The 20597-nt window shown below is 39.8% G+C and overlaps 1 protein-coding gene across 3 annotated transcripts in view; it reads left to right on the top strand.

Annotated features, from left to right (window-relative positions):
* The first annotated feature begins 1074 nt into the window (after positions 1-1074).
* kansl3 (KAT8 regulatory NSL complex subunit 3) overlaps positions 1075-20597 on the top strand; it is a 49376-nt gene continuing 29853 nt past the window's right edge. The window contains exons 1-13 of one of the 3 annotated variants that reach the window (XM_079827736.1): positions 1075-1277; positions 2146-2431; positions 10556-10726; positions 10975-11065; positions 12363-12548; positions 12661-12792; positions 12957-13073; positions 15896-15994; positions 16699-16770; positions 16854-16928; positions 18245-18402; positions 18492-18555; positions 18788-18976. In XM_079827736.1, the coding sequence (XP_079683862.1) occupies positions 2217-2431; positions 10556-10726; positions 10975-11065; positions 12363-12548; positions 12661-12792; positions 12957-13073; positions 15896-15994; positions 16699-16770; positions 16854-16928; positions 18245-18402; positions 18492-18555; positions 18788-18976 (1569 nt within the window). In that variant the 5' untranslated portion in view covers positions 1075-1277; positions 2146-2216. The remainder of the gene's footprint in view (positions 1278-2145; positions 2432-10555; positions 10727-10974; positions 11066-12362; positions 12549-12660; positions 12793-12956; positions 13074-15895; positions 15995-16698; positions 16771-16853; positions 16929-18244; positions 18403-18491; positions 18556-18787; positions 18977-20597) is intronic. The other 2 variants (XM_079827734.1, XM_079827735.1) reach the window with 2 other exon arrangements.

Raw genomic sequence — 20597 nt, forward strand, 5'->3', positions numbered from 1 at the left:
TAAGCTATGCTAAAAGTGCTACCGCCAGATACAAGGATCGGCTGAATGGATTCAAAAACGGTAAAACTCAGCTTAACTCTAGGGGACTTGTAAAATGAGCCTATTTTCAAAAAAAGTGGAGTGTTCCTTTAAGTAGATCCCTCCGATTTTAATAATTATCACCCTATTAAAGGGGCTATATGCGTTTTTCTGAAATTTAAACTCGCGACTGACACCTGTGGCCAAAAAACAGAACTGCTCTCATTTTCTGCTCGCTCTCGCAGCGGTGGTGACGTCACATCCGCAGACAGCGCGGGAAAAGACGACCCGCCAGAAAATAGGAAAAATAGGATACAGGCTTATAGGTGCACCCACTGTGAGCGGACAAGGTGTCAGTATGCTCATCAGGAGATGTGTGAGTCATAAATGGTCAAATAAAAAGGCTATTGTTACGTTTATTTTGGGGAAAAAGTTGCATATAGCCCCTTTAATCTAATAATTAACCTATTAACCTATGCCAGTTTTAGCAAATTTTTTTGAATCTATGGTAAACTAACAAATGAAGGAATACCTTGTTAGCCATAATATTTTAAACGCATTTCAGTCAGGATTTAGAGCAGGCCACAGAATGACAACAGCTACTACACTTACTATTGATTTAAACACTGCTCTCGATAAGAGACAGCACTGTGCGGCCTTATTTGTCAATCTGACAAAAGCGCCAGTGAATAAAAAAAACTTAGTGAATCATGCCATAGTGTTACACAGGTTTAAAAATATAGGCTTCAGTAATTCAGCCATAAGTTGGTTTAAAAACTGTTTATCCACGACTAATATACTAAAAGAAGCATATAGTAATAATATGTACCATATGATAAATATCACAACAAAGCACTCGAATAATTAAACGTACTTTTTACTGGGGAAATAATTCAAAAAAGGTCAACGTCTTCAAAGGCGGTGTTTCTGCAGTGATAAGACTGTGACAGTTTGAAATCCAGTCCGGGTTTCTTGCAGCTCCCAACAGCTACACTGACGCCGATTGTGCTCCAGTCCGGGTTTCTCACAGCTCCCAACAGCTACACTTTGCCGAATGTACTCCAGCGCGGGTTTTCCGTTCAACCGCAGTGGCGCGGTAGTATAACAAAAGACAGTCGTCTGTAGCTAAACCCTTATTAGAGTGGATTGGAGTTTATTGTTTTCTCGTCTTATGAACCCGAACTCTTCAGTATTAATTACACTATTCAGAAGATCATTCTTTGGACCGATATTACATGAAAGGAGCCTGATAGCGGACAGTAAGTATTCTGTATCGAGTTAGCCTCAAAGCTAAGAGCCTACGAGACCATATTAAAACACCGTAATAAGGACGAAACGTGAACGTGTGAGGTTGTCTGCGTATTACTTCATAAGTCAAGTAACACGGGATATTTCAGGTAGATTATTGTGATTTAAAAGCTCAACTGTAGCAAACTGGCATGAATGTGACGGACTATGTGTCGCGGGCCCTTAAACAACACGCCCATGCGTGAAGCCTCGCGACTGGCGTCGCCACGAACTGGAACTGTTATTGCATTAACGTTATATGAACATTTAACTAAGCTAAGCGCTGTAACACTTACCTCCTCCGAATGTGGGGTGGATTCAGGGTATTTGGGACACCTTTTCCAAGTCATCTAAATGGCAAGAGGTGTCCCAATCACCCTGAATTCACCCTAGTTATTTATGAACTATTTTTGCAGCATTTTTATTAGTAGCAACAGCTTATGAGGCTTTCGTGGCGTTTAAAAGGTAGGGTCCCTTACACAATTTACCATGATGATAATTTTCTCCATTGTTATGACAAACAATGTCATTTTATAAAGTTGCACTAACAAACATCACACGAGTACAATGGGTCATTCCATGTCAAATCAACCAAATTTTGGAAACCGTAAAGTCATTTTTACCCCCCTGTATTTTGGCCCCCCCCTACAAAATAGTGGATTACTCAGTTAATATATATTCATGACAGTTAATATTTTGGCTTTCTTCATTTAGGCATTTCTTTCACCAGAAGAAGAAGATAAAAATTTTTAGCCTGGGACCTCTGGTTGAGTTGACGTGGAATGACTGAAATGTTCTATTTATCAGGATGCTTGATACTGATAGATTGTTTAATTCTAGGGTTCATGTTTACGGTGCAAGCGTCCCTTTTTTGCGGGAACCGCAGAGCCTCTGTGTGGGGCTAGAGGACCATGTTCCGTCCTGGAGGAGAGAGAGACTTCCAGACGTCGGCTCGCAGGATGGGAACGTCCCTGCTCTTCCAGCTGTCGGTTCATGAGCGAGAGTTGGACCTCGTGTTCCTTGACCACAGCTATGCCAAACCCTGGAACGCCCACCCGGATGCCAGCAGCGCGCGGCCAACCCGCATGCTGTTCGTCACCCCTCGACGGCAACCGGACCCTTCTGTGTGAGTATTTTATTCTAGAAGATTGTCTTTTACCTTGTTTACACTTGGAATTGACATTCATTACGGGTGCATCTCAGATATGCCTTCTTGAGTTCAAATGTGACCCATGTTGTCAAAATGAGCACATTTTCAAAAATGAGTTAGTTATTTTCACATTCTCCATTAAAAAAACCCCCTTCAAAATGATGTATGATTTGGTGGAATCAAAAAAAGTCAGAGCTACACCTATTTGAAGTCGATAGAGTCATGTGAAGTCCAAGTATGGTAAACCCATACTATGAATTTGTCCTCTGCGTTTAACCCATCCAAGTTAGTGCACACACATTAGGAGTAGTGAGAAGTGAACACACACACACACACACACTGCAAACCATGCACACACACCCGGAGCAGTGGGCATCATTTTTGGGAGTTAGCTGCCTTGCTCAGGTGCACCTCAGTCATTTTCTGTCGGTATTGAGAATCAAACCCGCAACCTTCGGGTTACTCTCCAACCATTAAGTCCGGGACACACCAAGCCGACGATCGGCCGTTGGAAACGTTTTTGAGTGTCGGCCGACTTCATTTTCTCGGTCCGTGCCTCACCATTGGCTCTAGTCGGGCAGCGTCAGGTTTTTTTTTTTGCCGATTATATATGTAGAATCGGGGTTGGGCCGTCTGTGAGAGAGAGAACTGTTCAGCTTATGGCGCGTTTCCACTGCATGGTACAGTTCGGTACGGCTCACTTTTTGGTGCTTTTCCGCTGCATGGGGCGGTTCGGTATGGCTTGGTACGGTTCGCTTAAATAGTACCACCTCGGTTGAGGTTCCAAGTGTGCCGTACCGATACTAAAAAGTGTAAACACTGCAGATAACTGATTGTTCAGAGAGAATCATCACTACTGTCACTACCATTATATGCTTTTGTGACAGTGATATAGCGGTTGAGACCCTAAACACATGGCTAAATACAAGATTAGTGTACCCTTGTGCGCCGTTGAGCAAATCAAGCGATGTTGACATCTGCGCTTTGTTGTACGAGTGCCTTCTCTTGTTTTTAGCAGTATTTTGTTTTGCTGCTATCAGCCTCCTTTGAAACAAACGTATTCGTCTTTAGGGATGGGCGATATCTTATCATTTGCGGTAAATTTGCGGTAAAAATTCTCCCCACGATAAGAATTTGTCTTCCCGCGATAATAACGATAAAGCCTAGTTGGTGGCGCGACCCATCCGCACCGTGCCACCGCTGGCCGTCTCTTGATGCCCTAAGCGTTATTACTTTATGATGGCCGCGGTGGCTGCGTTCGTCAATTTGTATAGCTGAACGGGGGTTGGAGAGAGAATTTTCTTGTGGTGCCCTCGCAGCACTCGGTGCCCTAAGCAGCACGCAATGGGAGCGGCGGCACTGAATCCGCATCTCACGTGCAGAGCGAAAACAACTATGGCGGAAGCTGTGGAAGAGTTCATAGCTAAACGAGGGGCTGCCTGAGGGCAATCTGAACCTGTACATACAGATGTATTTCAGTCGCTGAGCACTTGGACTGAGCGCTTAAGAGATTCGCTCTGTCTCAATCGATCGGTAAAGCACACTATTTCAGTTCATCTCAATGAATGCGCAGTGTATTTGACGCACATTAAACACTAGTGTGAGGCGCGCGACTGAGAGCGCTCAGTGTTTCACACACACTCAAAGAGAGAGCAAGAGAGTCTTACACAACACAGAATTGACGTGCTACATGTAAACAATATCCTTTGTTATATTTTCCTGTAAAATAATGCAGTTTATTTGGAATTATTCAGCCTTTCATGAACAGGAAGAAACAAATTCACAAACGGGAATCTAATTGGCTGGCGTGCACCTATTACTGTGTTTTGATTTCAGCAAATCAGTTTGAATGAGCGCTGACAACGTGATTAATATTCATGAACCCAGAAGCTCATTATTCTTTAGTGCAGTTTATTTTTATTAGTAGAAGAATTCGTGGTATTATCTTATCAACTCAAATTACTGAAGTTCTATCATTTAATCTATCAACTATCAGGTGACTCTTGAAGGACCAGCACCACATCCTCTAGTACCACTGTTTGAAGAATTCATCTTCCAGAATCTGGCAGTACGTTTTGGGAGTTCATTTTAGTCCATCCTGAAGTCCGTTTTGCAGAGATGGACTAAAAATGAACTCCCAAAACGTACTGCCAGATTCTGGAAGATGAATTCTTCAAACAGTGTTACTAGAGGATGTGGTGCTGGTCCTTCAAGAGTCATTCTCAACCTATCTGTCCATAAAGCCGATAAAAAAAAACCTTCTTCATGTATTTTACAACACTTCAGCTTGTGATTCTTATCTAGTGGGGGTCATTTTTTAGGATTCTTTACCTAACTGAAGTCTCTGAGATCCTGACACCTTGCACTTCTGGAGACTCCAGGTAGGTTGCAGCTCTGGAAAATGGTGGCGCTGGAGACTAAAGTGTTCCTGATGGTTTCACCCTTAATTCTTCACCTTAATTATTTTGCAGTTAACAGGTGTCTTTTCTTCACCACCTGTTTTTGTCAGATCCTGCTGACCCAACGAGCATTTCACTGTCCAATGGTCATGCCTTAACTGCAATGTCTAGTATTGCATTAGTATTGCATCCTTCTCATGGGCATTTAATACTTTTTGACTTTTCAGTCTGAGTTAAATCTCTTTTTTGGCTCAATTTATCTGTAAAAGAAAACATGGCTAATAATTCTGCACACCTGAATATAAGGTGATTTTCATTTCCAGCCTTCATGAACAATTATATATCACTTATACATTATTAAATACTAAATCAATAGTAGTTATTAGGATTACTGTGGTTTGGAATTGGTCAAATGTGCCTGGAAAAAAAATATGATCAGAAAATCAACGTGCCTAATAATTCTGCACTCCCTGTATATATATATATATATGTATATGTGTATATATATATGTATATATATATGTATATGTATATGTATATGTATATATATATGTCTATATATATGTATATATATATGTATATATATATGTATATATATATGTATATATATATATATATATATCTATATATATGTCTATATATATGTATATATATATATTAGGGGTGGCACGGTACATGGAAAAAAACCGAACCGTTCGGTTCGCTTGTGTCGGTTCGGTGTGTGTGTGTCGCACGGTTCGCGCCTGCGCAATGTATCCTCGTGCCCGCATGTTACCTCAGACAGCTGGTGTCCTTTTCGCGCGAAATAAGAGGTTTGTGTGGACATACAGTAAAGTAAAAGTGGAGTGCTGCAGGTCACGTCACATGTAGAAATGAAAGTGGGAGAGATAAGGAAGGCTGCCGGAGTTGGAGGATGCGCTAGCATCGTATAGCAGGGAAGATGCAGTGCGAGAGCGGGTGCTGCGCGACTCGCGAGACAAACACTGCCAGTGTGTGTATGCGCAGCGGGCACGCGCGGCGCGGCACCCGCTCTCGCACTGAACCGCGGCTGGTGTGAGAGAGAGTGTGTCTGGTGTGTGTGTGTGTGTGTGTGTGAGTCTGTGGGAGATTGAGTGCAGGCACGTGCAGAGGGGGGGGCTTTGGGTGCTCGAGCCCCTGCCCTTTTTCAAAATGAATCAAAAGTGCCCCTCTCAGACGAATATCAATTATAATATCGTGGTCAATAAAACTAAATAAATGTGATTATTATAACATGACAATGTATATAATAGTAACGGACGGCTCAAAAGTCGGACAATTTCTGTTGAGGCGTTGCCATAACGCGTTGCTATCATAGACCGTAAAAAAATAGGTTGCTATGGGTTGCGTGCGTTTTGATTGATTGCTGATTTTCCACTGTTCGGAAACGGCTCTCGAGCCAAATATGGTCCTTTCAGAGAGTGTGTGGCCTCACGAGAAAAAAGTAAACCAAATTTTTTTTTTTCATCCATAATCAGAGCTAATGTGTTGATTTAATTACACATCTATATATTATATATTTTAAAGTATTACACAATTCACCAATGCCCGTTTGTTAGTGTATAATACACCAACCAATCGTGATCTGGCAAAGCAAGTTCAAATTCCATTGGGAGTTGTGAAGTGGAGCGGTAATTTTCTGTTCTTATTCATAAATCGGTTGAAAATGACATGGACAGACGAACTAACGTTTGTGGAACGATTTCCTGCGGTTTGTCTCATTTTATTAATTGCATCACTGACTAAATGGATTTTAACTGACAACAAACAAATCCCTGCACAAAACCATGCAGCAGCAAAAGTCGCATTAATGGTAAGTAGTAAACTCACTTGTATTTATGTATATTGATACACCGTTTACTATTTCATGAAACTATCAAAGTTAACAAAACCCAAGTGCCACCGGCACCTACAAGCCTATTACGTGAAGTGTAGACTGTCGAAATGGTGACGTGAAAGGGCTTTATTATATTAACGTTAACATTTTTTAATATTATGCAGCATTATGAAAGAAGTCTCTTATGTTCTTCAAGCCTGCATTTATTTGATAAAAAACAGCAATATTGTGAAATATATTAAAATAATGGTTTTCTAATTTAAAATAATTTAAAATATAATTTATTCCTGTGATCACAGCTGGATTTTCAGCATAGTGTCACATGATCATTCAGAAATCATTCTAATATGAGGGTTTAATGTCAATGATGGAAACTGTGATACTCTTTTCAAGATTGTTGGATTAATAAAAAGTTAAAAAGAACATAATGTAATAATATTTCACAATATTAGGCTACTGTTTTTTCTGTATTTTTGATTAAATAAATGCAGGCTTGATGAGCATAAGGATATATATATATATATATATATATATATATATATATATATATATATGCGCCCCTTTTTTACATTTGAGCCCCTGCCCCTGAAGAACTCTCTGCACGGCCCTGATTGAGTGTGTGTGTGAGTCTGTGGGAGATTGTGTGTGTGTGTGTCTGTCTGTGAGAGTGTGAATCTGTGGGACAGGCAAATATAGTCTGTTACATTTTCCAGTGTTCTCCTCCGAGCCCTGTCTGTCTCGTGCTTTGATTTATGAAGGGCAACATATCTGCTGCAAATGCGACCGTGTTCCCCTTGTCTCATACACACATTCATATAACATGCTGTATATAAGTAGTTCACATGATAAATGTAACATTTAAAAGTTAAGATATGCTTCTAGTTGTAATAATTTAAACATGCCTTTGAAGTTTGGGCAAAAACTTCTGGCAGTGTTGTGTTTTCGTGTATTTTATGTTATTTTTTCCCAGCGCTGGATGTCATATGGTGATTGTGAAACACACGGGACACTTGGTGAAATGTGTTAATCAGGTCAGCTGAATTAAAGCCACAGTGCATTGTTCTGATCAAAATTGATATGATTAACATGAAAAATGTACGGCAATGTGTCGGACTCGGTTGACAGCCAGTTAGGAAACAACTTGATATAACAATTTTTAATACTGTATCCTAATTGTGGATGATTAAGCCATATATATCATATGCTGAAGTAAATTTCTGGAGTGTTAACGATAAAAAACAACAACAAAAAGAACCGTACAGAACCGAAAACCGTGACCCTAAAACCGTGATACGAACCGAACCGTGGGTTTTGTGAACCGTGCCACCCCTAATATATATATATATATATGTGTGTTATAGGAGCCTATTTGATGACATGTACGTTTTACTTTAGATCATTGTTTGTTTTTCTGAGACTCTCAAGAATGCATGCAGCTCTCACTTGTATCCAAAAACATGGGGAATGATACTACATTTATCGTCATTGATATCGTTATCACAATAAATACTAGAAAATATCGGGATACATTTTTAAGTCCATATCGCCCATCCCTACGTACCATGGGTGCAGCATGCGCAATGATATTATGTAGCACCTTGACAACCTCCTTGCACAGGGAGTGTGCTGGGGGCTATTTTTGATATTTTTTTTATTTAAATAGGAAAAATATCAAAACCTTTTGGTAATTTTTTTGAGCAAGATGCTAATGTCTAATCAGATTCAATGATCTATGCTAAGCTTAAAGGTCCCATGGCATGGCATTTTTCTATTATTTTATAGTGTTTCCTGAGGTGTACTTATATTGTTAGTATGATTTTTACATCATAAAATGTCATAATTTAGAAATAAAAGGCATTTTGTCTATACTGTTGTTTGCCCTGTGGCTGAATGCCCTGCTTCAAGAGGCGTGTCTGCTGTGAGACTTCAGTAAAAACGCCCACTGTTGTGATTGGCTGACATCTTTGCATTTGAAATTAGCGGAGGGGGCGTGGTTTAACGAGGTCTACGACGCACGAGCTGCTGCCAGAGAGACGGATGGACCTGTTCACTTGCTCATTCAACTGATCCGTGCAGTTCACTTCTCATCAGTTCTCTCAGCATGTCTCAGTTCAGGGTGAACTGTTGTAGTTACTAGTATATACTTCCGGTTATTAGTTTATTTCTAGTCGGAGGGGCTGTCACTCATGTCAGAAAGTTAGTAACTTTAGTAAATTATGGATCAGCGCTGACTCGAGACGCGAACCGTTTAGAACGATTCAGCCCGATTTGGTGAACTGGTTCGGTTCACTAAAAAGAACCGATTCAAAAGAATGATTCGTTCGCGAACCGGACATCACAGAGACGGAGCGATTGCTAACAAAGTTATTTATAGTAACTACTGAGTTGTGAGAGCGCTGTCTGTCAGCGCGAGTTTATTGTGTTTGTATCTGAGAGTTCTGAATAAACACGAGTCCCAGTCACGCCGAGTCGTCTTCATCCTTATTCTACCAACTTTGTCACACATGCAATGTACCATTACAGCTGTCGAGATGAACGAGTTAGTAAGTGTTGATTAAAGCAGTATTTCTAGATATGTTCCAATTATATGAAAAGCGGCAGTGACGCGCATTGAGTAACTTACACAGCGCAAACAAAGACACAACAGCAGTAATCGAATGTAATCCAGTTTATTGTGGGGAAAGCTGGCTAGCCTAGCCCAGATACCCTCACGCTTACCCCCGTCTGCTTAATCTCACGCCGCGTATGGTGCCTCCGCTGTGGGCCAGATGCAGTACTGGGGGTCGGGGATGTTGAATGCCGAGCTTCGGCGTGTGTGAGGTTTATCTCTAAAGATGCTGCTGTACAGTCTAGTACAGACTACTCTGCTGATGTTGAGCAGAAACGACTGTATGCACATTTAAGAACAGATAGACGCGACGAGGACGTACAAAAACACTGACTCACAAGATAGAAAACACGAAAACACCGTTCTGTCGGGAGAGAGAGAAGCCGCAGCGTGTGCAAGAATAATAAATAATTAGCTTCACATAAGAAATCAATGATCACAGATCAGAAGGAACTGAAGAAAGACTTCTGTTTTCATTTGTACATCCAAACACTGAGAAACTGCCAGCTTTCACTCGTTCACAAGTAACGTTAATGATCTCTCGAGCGTTTGCATGGGCGTGCCAGAGTCTCTGGGCGGAGGAAAGGGAGGTAACCGTTCCTGCTTGGACGTCAAACCAGGAGACTTCAGGATTGGCTCGTCTGGCCTGTCATTTTCTCAAAGGCAGAGAAAGACAGCCAGAACTCGGTTTTACACCGATCAACATTTCTATCCACTTGGGGACAATATTCAGGCTAGGGGAACTCATATTAATGTTGAAATACCTCATAAAATGAAAATTTCATGCCATGGGACCTTTAAGCTATGCACCAGACCCGGAGTTCGGCTGAATGGATTCGAAAACGGTAAAACTCAACTATTTAACTCCAGGGGAGTTGGAAAATGAGCCTATTTTCAAAAAAAGTGGAGTGTTCCTTTAAGGTGACGTAGTTACACATTACTACATGTACTTACTATAGTAATAACAGCAATTTATGTATAATTACAAGTAATTAACCCTAACCGTAACTCTATAGTAAGTACATGTAGTTGATTAATAGTACTTATTTGAGTAAGTTCAATGTAACTACATCATTTTAAAAAATCTTTTCTTTTTTTTTTCGGACAAACGAGGCGCTGCACAACAGAGGTTTTACAGAAATCATAGGGCTCTAGACATTTCAAAGCTTGTTACCTATTTTTCAGTAAACGTATATTACTTCAAAATATATAATGGGTTGTGATGTTATCCACTACAGGGATTCGGACATTTCCATTGACGTAGAGACGGTCACACCCACTCCAATGCCTCTCTATGACAATCAGAAAGCTCGTAGTGTGATGAACGAGTGTGAACGCCACGTTCTGTTTGCCCGAACCGTTGCTGATGGACCACCTCCTCCCGATGATTGGGAAGAACACATCAACAAGTAAGAAACTACCGTCAGTTACTACAAGATTACAGATGTTTGACAATGAGGGTGTTCGTATTTTTGTAGCATCTTTCAGCAACACGGATCTCCAATTCTTAAGTTTTTATCGGGAATGTTATTTATATGGTCTGTCTGTTGCATGACATTTACGTGTTTGAAGAAAACTTATCTTTTTTGCATGGTCATTATGTTTGAGATGTTGCTGATACGACTGGTTTTTTCTGTTCTGTTCTGTTCTGTTTTAGGGCTGGCTGGTCGTTGGCTCAGAACAAGCTCTTCAATAAAGTATTGAAAGCCCTACAGGCTGAAAGACTCGGCAGACTGGCCAATGAGGGTGTGAGTTTTCAAGACTGGGTTTATCTCTGTTTTATAATCAGTCAAATCAATGAGATGCGGTTTCTTAAAAATGCTCAAAGTAGTATTATAACTGATTGAAGTCTTAGACCGCACACTGCTTCATCCTATTTTATATACATATAAAATTATGCCATCATTTACTCACCCTTATGTCATTCCAAACCTGGGTAATTTTCTATCTTCTGCAGAGTATAAAAGAAGATACATTTTTTTAAGCATTTTGGAAACCTCACAGTTTTAGTTACCATTGACTTTGATTGTTTGGACCAAAAACATTTCTCAAAATTAGGGGTGTGCACGAATATTCACTCTGTAATTAATATTTAAAAAAAAATAACAATACTATTTGAATTTTACTACGTTGCTTTGCTGGCCGTAAATGCAGTGAATCCATGATAAATCCCTCTAAAACTAGCAGTTGGCTTGCAACTAGCGTGTTAACAAGTTGATTGATCAAATATTAGTTTCTTATGAGCCCAAATATTCAAATACAATATTTTGGGAAAATGCCCATCCCTACTTAAAATATCTTCTGTACTCCGTTGACAAATGCAAAGAAAATCATAAAGGTTTGGAACAACAGTTTGGACATTAGTTACAACCCAGCACTGTACCAAAGGCAACATAATCATACAGAGATTTAAACCTGTCAATTTGTGACAAAATTGCCATTTTAATCCCAAAATTTGTGATTTCTTTTAAATAAGGTTTTTGAAACTGGCAGCTCATATTCTGGTGTTTCCAGTGTTTTTGAGTGGCTCTGCTGCACCACTTGAGCTCCATCTCGGCATCTTCCGAAATTTGTAATGAGAATCTGTCTTTCTGTGGTTCTCCACCAAAATAAAAGCTCTGTTTTAATGTTTGAAAGCAAAGAAATTAGATTAACCATAAATATTAGGATTATAATTTTACTGTAAAATAAAAAAAATATAGAGAGAAGCTAGAGTGCCTTTTCCCTCTATATCCTAATGTGGAAATTGACTGTAAAGCTGATGTTTTAAACATCTTTGTCACCTTTTATACCTCTAATGAGTTTGCCTTGATAAATTGATAACTTGTTTTTATCATAACTATATTGCTAGATTTTATTATTTGCATTTTAACATTTTCTCCTTGCTGTCCACTAACCAATCAAAACAACACACCTGTTTGACAATTTACTTTATTATTGAGACATGTTTAGTATAGTCTAGTGACCGTCTATTAGAACGAAATTCTTCTGTGAAAGTTGGCACGTCGTGCGCTCTCTCAGTCTCTATGTCTCTGCTCTCCACAGGCCTGTAATGAACCTGTCTCACGCAGGATAGCTGTGGATAAATGTGCTCATAAGGTACGCCACGCTCTGGCTAGTGTCAGCTGGGACCTAAAGCTGACACAGTGGCTGCATAGCACACTTGTGGAGTCTTTGAGTCTTGCTATGCTGGCGGCTTACCTTGATGTACTGCAAACACTCAAAAGCAAGGTGGGTCGTCTTATTATAATCATGTTACCACTGTGTGTAGAGTCCATAGCAGGAGGTTACAGAAGACTGTTTTTATTCTTCTCTTATGACATCTCCACATTTACCCTTTTAGGTACCATCCCTGATTGACAGGATGTTGCTGTCATCCTCTGTAAAAACAGGAGCGGCAGGGGCTGAGGCTCTTTCTCTGCTCCTTAAGCGCCCATGGGACCCTGCTGTGGGGGTACTCTCTCACAACAAACCAGTATGTATCAACCAGGCTTTATTTTATTGGTTTATTCATTCCTATTGAGAATGTTTGTGGTAATATTTCTATAATAAAAAGGTCTTTAACAGAAAATGTCTGGTGTACTCCTGATGGACATCTTGATTGCTGTCTGAATCTAATCTGAGTGTTTATATTTTCAGAGTAAACTTCCTGGATCTCCACTGATCCTGATAGCTCCATCAGGGCCAACCAACCCTGCCCTCTCTAACTCTCGTCGAATGAGATTCTGGCAATCTCAGCTCTCCTGTCTAGGGAAGGTATGCAAAATCATAAGTGAAACACTTTGATCTGGCTTTCTCCACAATCATTTCTGATGGTGGCTTGGTTACATTAAGAGAAATCATTTTGTGAATAAACTATTGCCTTGAATTTATAATTGTTTAAGTCTCTTTGGTTTCTGATTCAAATAAAACAAACTTAAATTAACTTAAAGGGATAGTTCACCCAAAAATAAAAATTACCCCATGATTTACTCGCCCTCAAGCCATCCTAGGTCAGGGGTTTTCAAACTTTATGATGCCAAGGACCCCCAAATATGATGAACCTTTTATGAGGGACCCCCTTCCTAAAATCCATCCATATATTTTTATGAATGGAAAAAACATTTATACTGTTAGATAAATATTAAGTGTGACATTATAAATACAACATATTGTTTCCTAACTTAAATTGGCTATACTTAATCAGGGTTTTTCCTGGGTCAAAAATGGTCTTCAGTGGTGGCTGACAGACATGGTCATCCATACACACACACACACACACACACACACACAGTAAAAAAGTACCCTACCCACGTGATCTGCAAGCGCAATACTGACAATACATTTTAGATAAATTCAAAGAAAGTTTGTAATTTTTGCTTATCTTATTTTGATACCTTATTTTTACACTATTTACAGATACTAGTTTGGTATATAATCATATCAATATTAAAAAGTAGTATTAAATAAAATGATCAAATAGCCTAATTTTCTGCCATATACAATTTCATAAAATTATCAGCTAGCTAATAACAAATTTGTTCTGGGTTCACCTCACTCCAGTCTAAACTAAATGATTTATAGGCTATTTATTTTACTACACATTGTGAACATAAATAAGCTGAAAGACTGTGGATAATTAAAACTAATTCTTACCCCTACTCTTGCTAAATTGGGTAAGCACACTTGTGTTCTCATTTCAGAGATGTTCTGAGTAAATGATTAAACTGATTCGTGAGTTCAGTGTTGGACAGTTCAGTTGTTCTAACCAGTCGTTAAAATGATTCGGTTCAAAGGAGTCATAGGTCGCGAATCGGACATTAGCACACGCGTTGTGTGCGAATCCCTTCTGTTAGAACATCGCGAAAGATTTGTCAACACACAGAAAACACTTCATAACTGGATAGGATTTGTTTCCCGTTTATTGAAAGTATGGTTTATGTCAGCTGGTCAGAGAAGAGTCAACATTTTTTATAGCGCAATTCACACCCACCCAGCGGTAATGAAAGGAAAACATCGTCTGATAGCGCCACGTGCAACATGGATTCGGTCTTCCGACCTTTTGATTTTGATTAACGTTATATGTGAAATATTAGAAAGCGAATGCTTATTTTGAAGACAGAGAGCGTGTGAGCGGGGGAGGAGCTCTCTGATCGTTCTATCTGTCACTCAGTTAATGCAAGCCAGCAGTCATCTATTCTACATCACTCATAAATCACAATAACTGATCAAATAAGGCTTTGGCGGGACAAAAAATAGTTTTGGCGGCCGCCAAAACATTTTCAATGTAGGAAAAACCCTGCTTAATGTTGAATGTATAAACCTGAAGGACATTTTCAATTCAAAATTATTTGTATTAGCAACTTTCACAATAAATGTATGTAAGCCTGCAGCTTACACACTGTGTTAAGAATACCGCCTTACAACCCCAATGAGCGAGATAAAGGGGACTATAGTGAGAAAAACTCACTAGAAAGATACAAAGCAAACATATACAATACTGGAAAGTATGTATACGGCAAGAAAGGAGAGAAACATTTAGAACTGAAACAGAATGTTCGGTAGACTTTATCCATTTTTATTCTCTGAAATTTTCTGGGGACCCTTTAGAACCTTCTGGGGGACCCCAGTTTGAAAACCCCTATACTAGGTGTATATAACTGCGTTTCCACCGCAGGAACTTTCCTGAGGAACTAGTAACTAGGGTGGTACTCTGTGTTTCGACCGCAGGAACCAGGGTCTAAATGAAGTTCCCGGTAAATATTTCCCCCACCGAAAGTCCCTGCTCCCGAGGTAGTACTTTTTCAAAGTTCAGGAACTATCGGGGGTGGGACTTGGGTGCTGAACATGCTGATTGGTTGAGCTCACACAGCCTACATCAGTCCAGTCCTACATCACCGGACCAATTTGCCTAATCTTCACGGTACTTTAGACCGCAGTGGAAACGCAAACAGTAGCAGGTCCGGTGGAAAAAAGTTCCTGGTACAAACTGTTCCGGGTAATTTCGGTGGAAACGGGGCTTATGACATTCTGCTCGGCTTCATAATGGCAGTGAATGACAGCCTAAAATTTGAAGCCCAAGAAAAGTGTATCCATCCATTATAAACTTACTCCACATTGCTCCGGGGGGTTAATAAAGGCTTCTGTATTCAACTTGCGGAAAAAGGATAACTGGCGCAATGATGATGTCAGACGTAGCGAAGCGTTACACTTTCTTTGTAAGTTAAATACGGAAGGTGGTCTGGCGGAAGCTATATGTTTTACTTTATAACGTGTTAAATATGCTTATTTTTCTTACACAAACCCATAGATTTGCTTCAGAAGGCCTTTATTAACCCCAAGAGCCGTGTGGAGCGCTTTTATAATGAATGGATGTGCTTTTTTTGGGCTTCAAACTTTGGGCTTCCATTACGATGCTTGGATTAGCCAGGAATTCTTTTGAATTTAACTGTATTCGTCTGAAAGAAGAATGTCTTATACACCTAGGAAGGCTTGAGGTTGAGTAAATTATGGGATAATTTTCTTTTTTGGGTGAACTATCCCTTTTAAATAAAACTTTTTAATGTCTGTATTTTGTGTCTGTTTGTTTTGTGATTCAGGTCATTCCCATTAATGTTCATGTGGGCAGTGCAGCCAACATCGGAATCACGCAGTGTTTAGAGCACATGATCGGCACAGTCAGAGGAAAGGTCATTGAGGTACAAAACACTAGTTAGACAATGCGACTTTCACTTTACAAAAAAATTTATTAATCAAAGACGTGATTTTACTGTATCAGACAGCCGTAAATATTAGTAGTTGTTCTGTAAAATTATTTATTGAATGCGAAACGAGAACAGGTTTTCTTTTTGTCCTTATGTTAGCAATTTGTGGTTATCTTTTAATGATAAGATTCAAATTAAAGGTGTATTCTTTATCGTTTGTACAAAAACATGTCTATGGAGAGCATTTATTTGTGGTATAGTGTTAAGTACAACAGAAAATAATTTGGACACATACCACAGTTTGTGAAGTATGAAAAATATGTTTACACAGCAGAACACTAGACATATTTCATATAATGCTGTTTAATGTGTATTTATTTGTGTGTCATTTGTAATAAAACGAGTCATATTTTAATAGAATGTTCTGCTTTTAATATCACTTGAGAAAACATGTGATTTAGAAAGTTAAAAAAAAAAATGTTTTTAAGAAAGACTTTTTTATTTCAAATGAAAAAATTTGGAAGTTAAATTATATTATTTAGTTTCTAAAGTGCTGCAAAATTATCATTTGCCATTTGTATTTTAAATTATCATGTAATGACAGCGCTTTTGTAATTACGGCAAAAAATAAATTGCTTTTTTTTTTAAATATATATAATGAAGTATATTTGAAGGTAAATTGTATGTGTTTGCTCTAGGTTCATAGTCACTTTCCCCATAAACCGATCATCTTGGTGGGCTGGAATGTGGGGTCATTGATCTCTTGTCATGTAAGTCTCTCTCAACATTAGTTTTCTCATTTCTTGTCTATGGTCGCTGTAAACTGTTGATAGATGTCTATTTTTGCGTCCAGGTTTCCCTTATGGAGTACATGACAGCTGTTGTGTGTTTGGGTTTCCCTCTCCAAACTGTCAGTGGGCCACGAGGGGTAAGAGGAAACACTGTCCATAGTTTCTCATTCAGTGTACACTAGGGATGGGCATTTCAAGCAAAAATGATATTCGAAGATCGCTGGGAATTATTCGATTTTTATTCGAAAATTGCAACTCCTCCCCCGCATGCACGCATGTACGCATGTATAGGCTACACACATAAACAGAGAGAGACAGAGAGAGAGAGAGAGCCCATTCACACTCTCAATCTGTATGATAACAAACTGTTTAATTCATTAGGGAATAGGCTATATCAACTCAAGCCATATTATTGTAACATGCTGAAACATATGACTGTAATGTGACATCGCCCCAAGTTACCTGATAAATGCCACAAGTCTACAGCGTGCGCGTGAGACGATGTGTTATTCTTCTGTTTTCTCAGGGCGTTTTTACTCTGGCATTTTAGTTCGGAATGGGGCACGGTTAGCATGAAAAATTGCTAATGTGAAAGCTTACCTACAGAGCTTGGTGTGCACTGAGGTACCGAACCCGAGAACACACAACCGGAGTTCGGTTGCTCTCGGAGCTGAGCCGTGATTCACGTGAATGTGCAAACAACACTCGGGTGCGCACTTGTTGTGGAAGAAAGTAACCAGCGCATGCGTTTTAGCCGATTACAATGTCATTAGTTCAATAACATACACGTAAGAGATGATAGTGTTGATGATTTAGCTGAGATACGATCGCGAGAGCGAGCCTGCAGTGTATTCGCGCATAGAGTGCAATCAGGGCAGCAAATGAATGGCAAATCACTGTCTCCTCAAAAGAGTCTGTTTGCAAGCAGCAAAGCCGCCTTCAAGCGACACACATACGGTAAACCCAAGTGTCGTTTACTCAGCTGCACATAATAGCACCAAATTAATTGAAAAAAGCCCAATATATTGACCAGCGTTCTGTTTTCTATCACGCCCGTGCACGTTTGTGATGACGTAAGATGAACGCAAACGCAAACGAGTGTGAAACCAGACCAACACTGCGGAGGGAACAATCAGACTCGGACCGCAGCAAACGTGTCCAGTATAAAACACCCTGAGAGCTGACTGGCAGCTTTTAGGAGCGTTATTGGCAGCGCCTCTGGTTACATGAACGCGTCAGCACCACATCAGCACCGACAACATGGGGATTTTTTTTGGACGATAATCGCACATACTATTCGATATTCTATAATTAAATAACTAATCGAATATTCGAAAATCGTGACCCATCCCTAGTGTACACTGCACTTTTTCACGATGAGCTACATGAAATCATTTAGTAGATACTTTTAAAATGGCGTGCTGAAATGTAATGTTTGTATTCTGCTTGTCAGGATGTTGATGATCCGCTGTTGGACATGAAGACTCCTGTGCTGTTTGTGGTTGGTCAGAACGCACTACAGTGCAGTACTGAGAACATGGAGGAGTTCAGGGAAAAGATTCGAGCTGATAACAGCTTGGTAGTTGTCGGAGGGGCAGATGACAACTTGAGGTTTGCGATTGTGTTTTCAAACATTCACATGTGTTTCTGGGGGAATCACTCTGTATACACTAGTTGAAAGCATTTGGCTTTGTTTACAGGATCAACTCCACTAAGATGAAGACAGAAGGCCTGACCCAGACCATGGTGGATCGCTGCATTCAAGTCAGTACTTTTCACTTGTGTTCATTACACCGTAATCATTTAAAATCCAATTAAGCATGATTTAAAATCACTTCCTTAAGAGAGATTTCTTGAGACATTCAGGGAGAGACTAAAGTCTATTTTTAGGGAAAGCTGACCTTAAATGTTAGCTCTGATAAATGTTAGAGCTGATGAAAAGCTCTGTCTTGTGTGACCTCTTTGGTCTTAATGTTTTTGTCCTTTGTTTTTTTAGGACGAGATAGTTGATTTTCTGACAGGAGTTTTGACCCGTGCTGAGAGTCATGGTCATGGCTCTGGTGAAACACGAGATTTGGATGCTGAGAAGAAGAAGAAACCACGTCGTGAGCTGCCCTTTGACCTTGAGCGGTCACGACCATCTTCACCTGCTGTGAGGGTACCCATCTCCCCATCTGGTTCAGAGGTAAGAATATTTTGAAGACAAAAATGCTTAAACATGTAGGATATAGAGTGCTGCAGGGATGACGTTTTTGTTAGCCAAAACCTGGAAAGGAGTTTCCATCTTCCACCCCGGTTTTTTTGGAATGGGCTTTTGAGTAAATGCCTGAAATAAGGTCTGGGGTTAACTTCAGGTGTAACGATACACCATTAATTGATATATTGCGATATAAAAATGTGACGATATATATTTGGTGTAAACAATATGATTCGCGATATAGAGTTGTTTTTTCCAAGTCTCAACTTACTGTATTTATAAGGTATAATTTACCCAAAAATGTAAATTCTGTCATTATGTACCCGCCCTCATGTCGTTTCGTGTAACTTCCAAACACAAATTAAGATATTTTTTATGAAACTTGAGAGATTTCTGTCCCTCCATTAAAAGTCCATTCCTCTAAAACTTAAAAGATCCTAAAATTTCATAAAGGCATCGTAAAAATGCAGTATTAAAATTTTTGTATGAGCTAAACATTTAGTTTGTGAATAGTCATTTTGACACGCTTTCTTGCGATTAGAACTGTGATTGATTGCAGCGATCATCAGAAGCACACACACACGCTCCTCAAAGTGAAAGTGCAAACATCATTTGAAGCGGCACTCCTTATAGTGAAAGCGCAAACATCATTTAAAGATCACATTTAGTTTTAGTAGTATGATTATTCAAAGCATTTTACATGGTTTGCACTATCTTTTATATATATATATATATATATACACACCGGTACTTCTGAATGGGCTGAGGCTGGGATTTAGTGGGTTTGAAGTGAAAGTATTTTATGAACGTATACTATATCAGGGTGTCCGCGGGGTTGTAAAAGGTAGTAAATGAAATTAGCCAAAATGAAGGGCATTAAAAAGTAGTAAACGTCATCTGACGAGGTATTACATTTTCGAGCCCAATTTTTTTTTAGATACATTTTCATTTTTTGTTAAGTAAAGGCCTTTTTTTTTTTTTAATTCGCGTGGATTTATTTATATGTTGAGAGTAGGACCTGCGCCATATTATGTGAGGTGGTGTTCGTTCGCGCGCGCGCTGAAACAAACTGGGTACCCGGCTGGCTTGCTGCCAAACATGTACGCGTGCTCGCTTCCATTCAGTAATTAAAGCATGGGGAAATGCAAGTTCTCGGACCTCTGGCTGGAGGACTCACGATTTAAAGACTGGCTTAGGCCAGTAGTTTGCAACAGCCGCGGGGCTTATTGCCACGTTTGCAAGAAGACAATTAATAAAGAAGACGTAGCGAGCAGCTTCCCATATCAATGTTCTGCGCTACGGATGCATCAACGACCTCAACCTCCACTGCTTTGCCCTCAACCCCGACTGCTCTCCCGATTCAAACCACTGCCAGTAGCCTAACGTTAGTCTAGCAGCTTCATCAACAGGTGCGTGTCAGACAGTAGACGCTATGCCCTATCACCACCGCTACATTGCGAGCTGAGGTGCAGTGGTGTTTAGACCTTGCAACTAAACACCACTGTTTCAATTTGAACGATGGCATTGAAGAGCTGTTTCGATATATGCAAGTTACTTAAAGCTGGGCATACACTGCGATTTCAGCAAGGTTACCTACTCACACTGTACG

This window comes from Gobio gobio (assembly GCF_949357685.1).
Source record: "Gobio gobio genome assembly, chromosome: 10".
NCBI lineage: Eukaryota > Metazoa > Chordata > Actinopteri > Cypriniformes > Gobionidae > Gobio > Gobio gobio.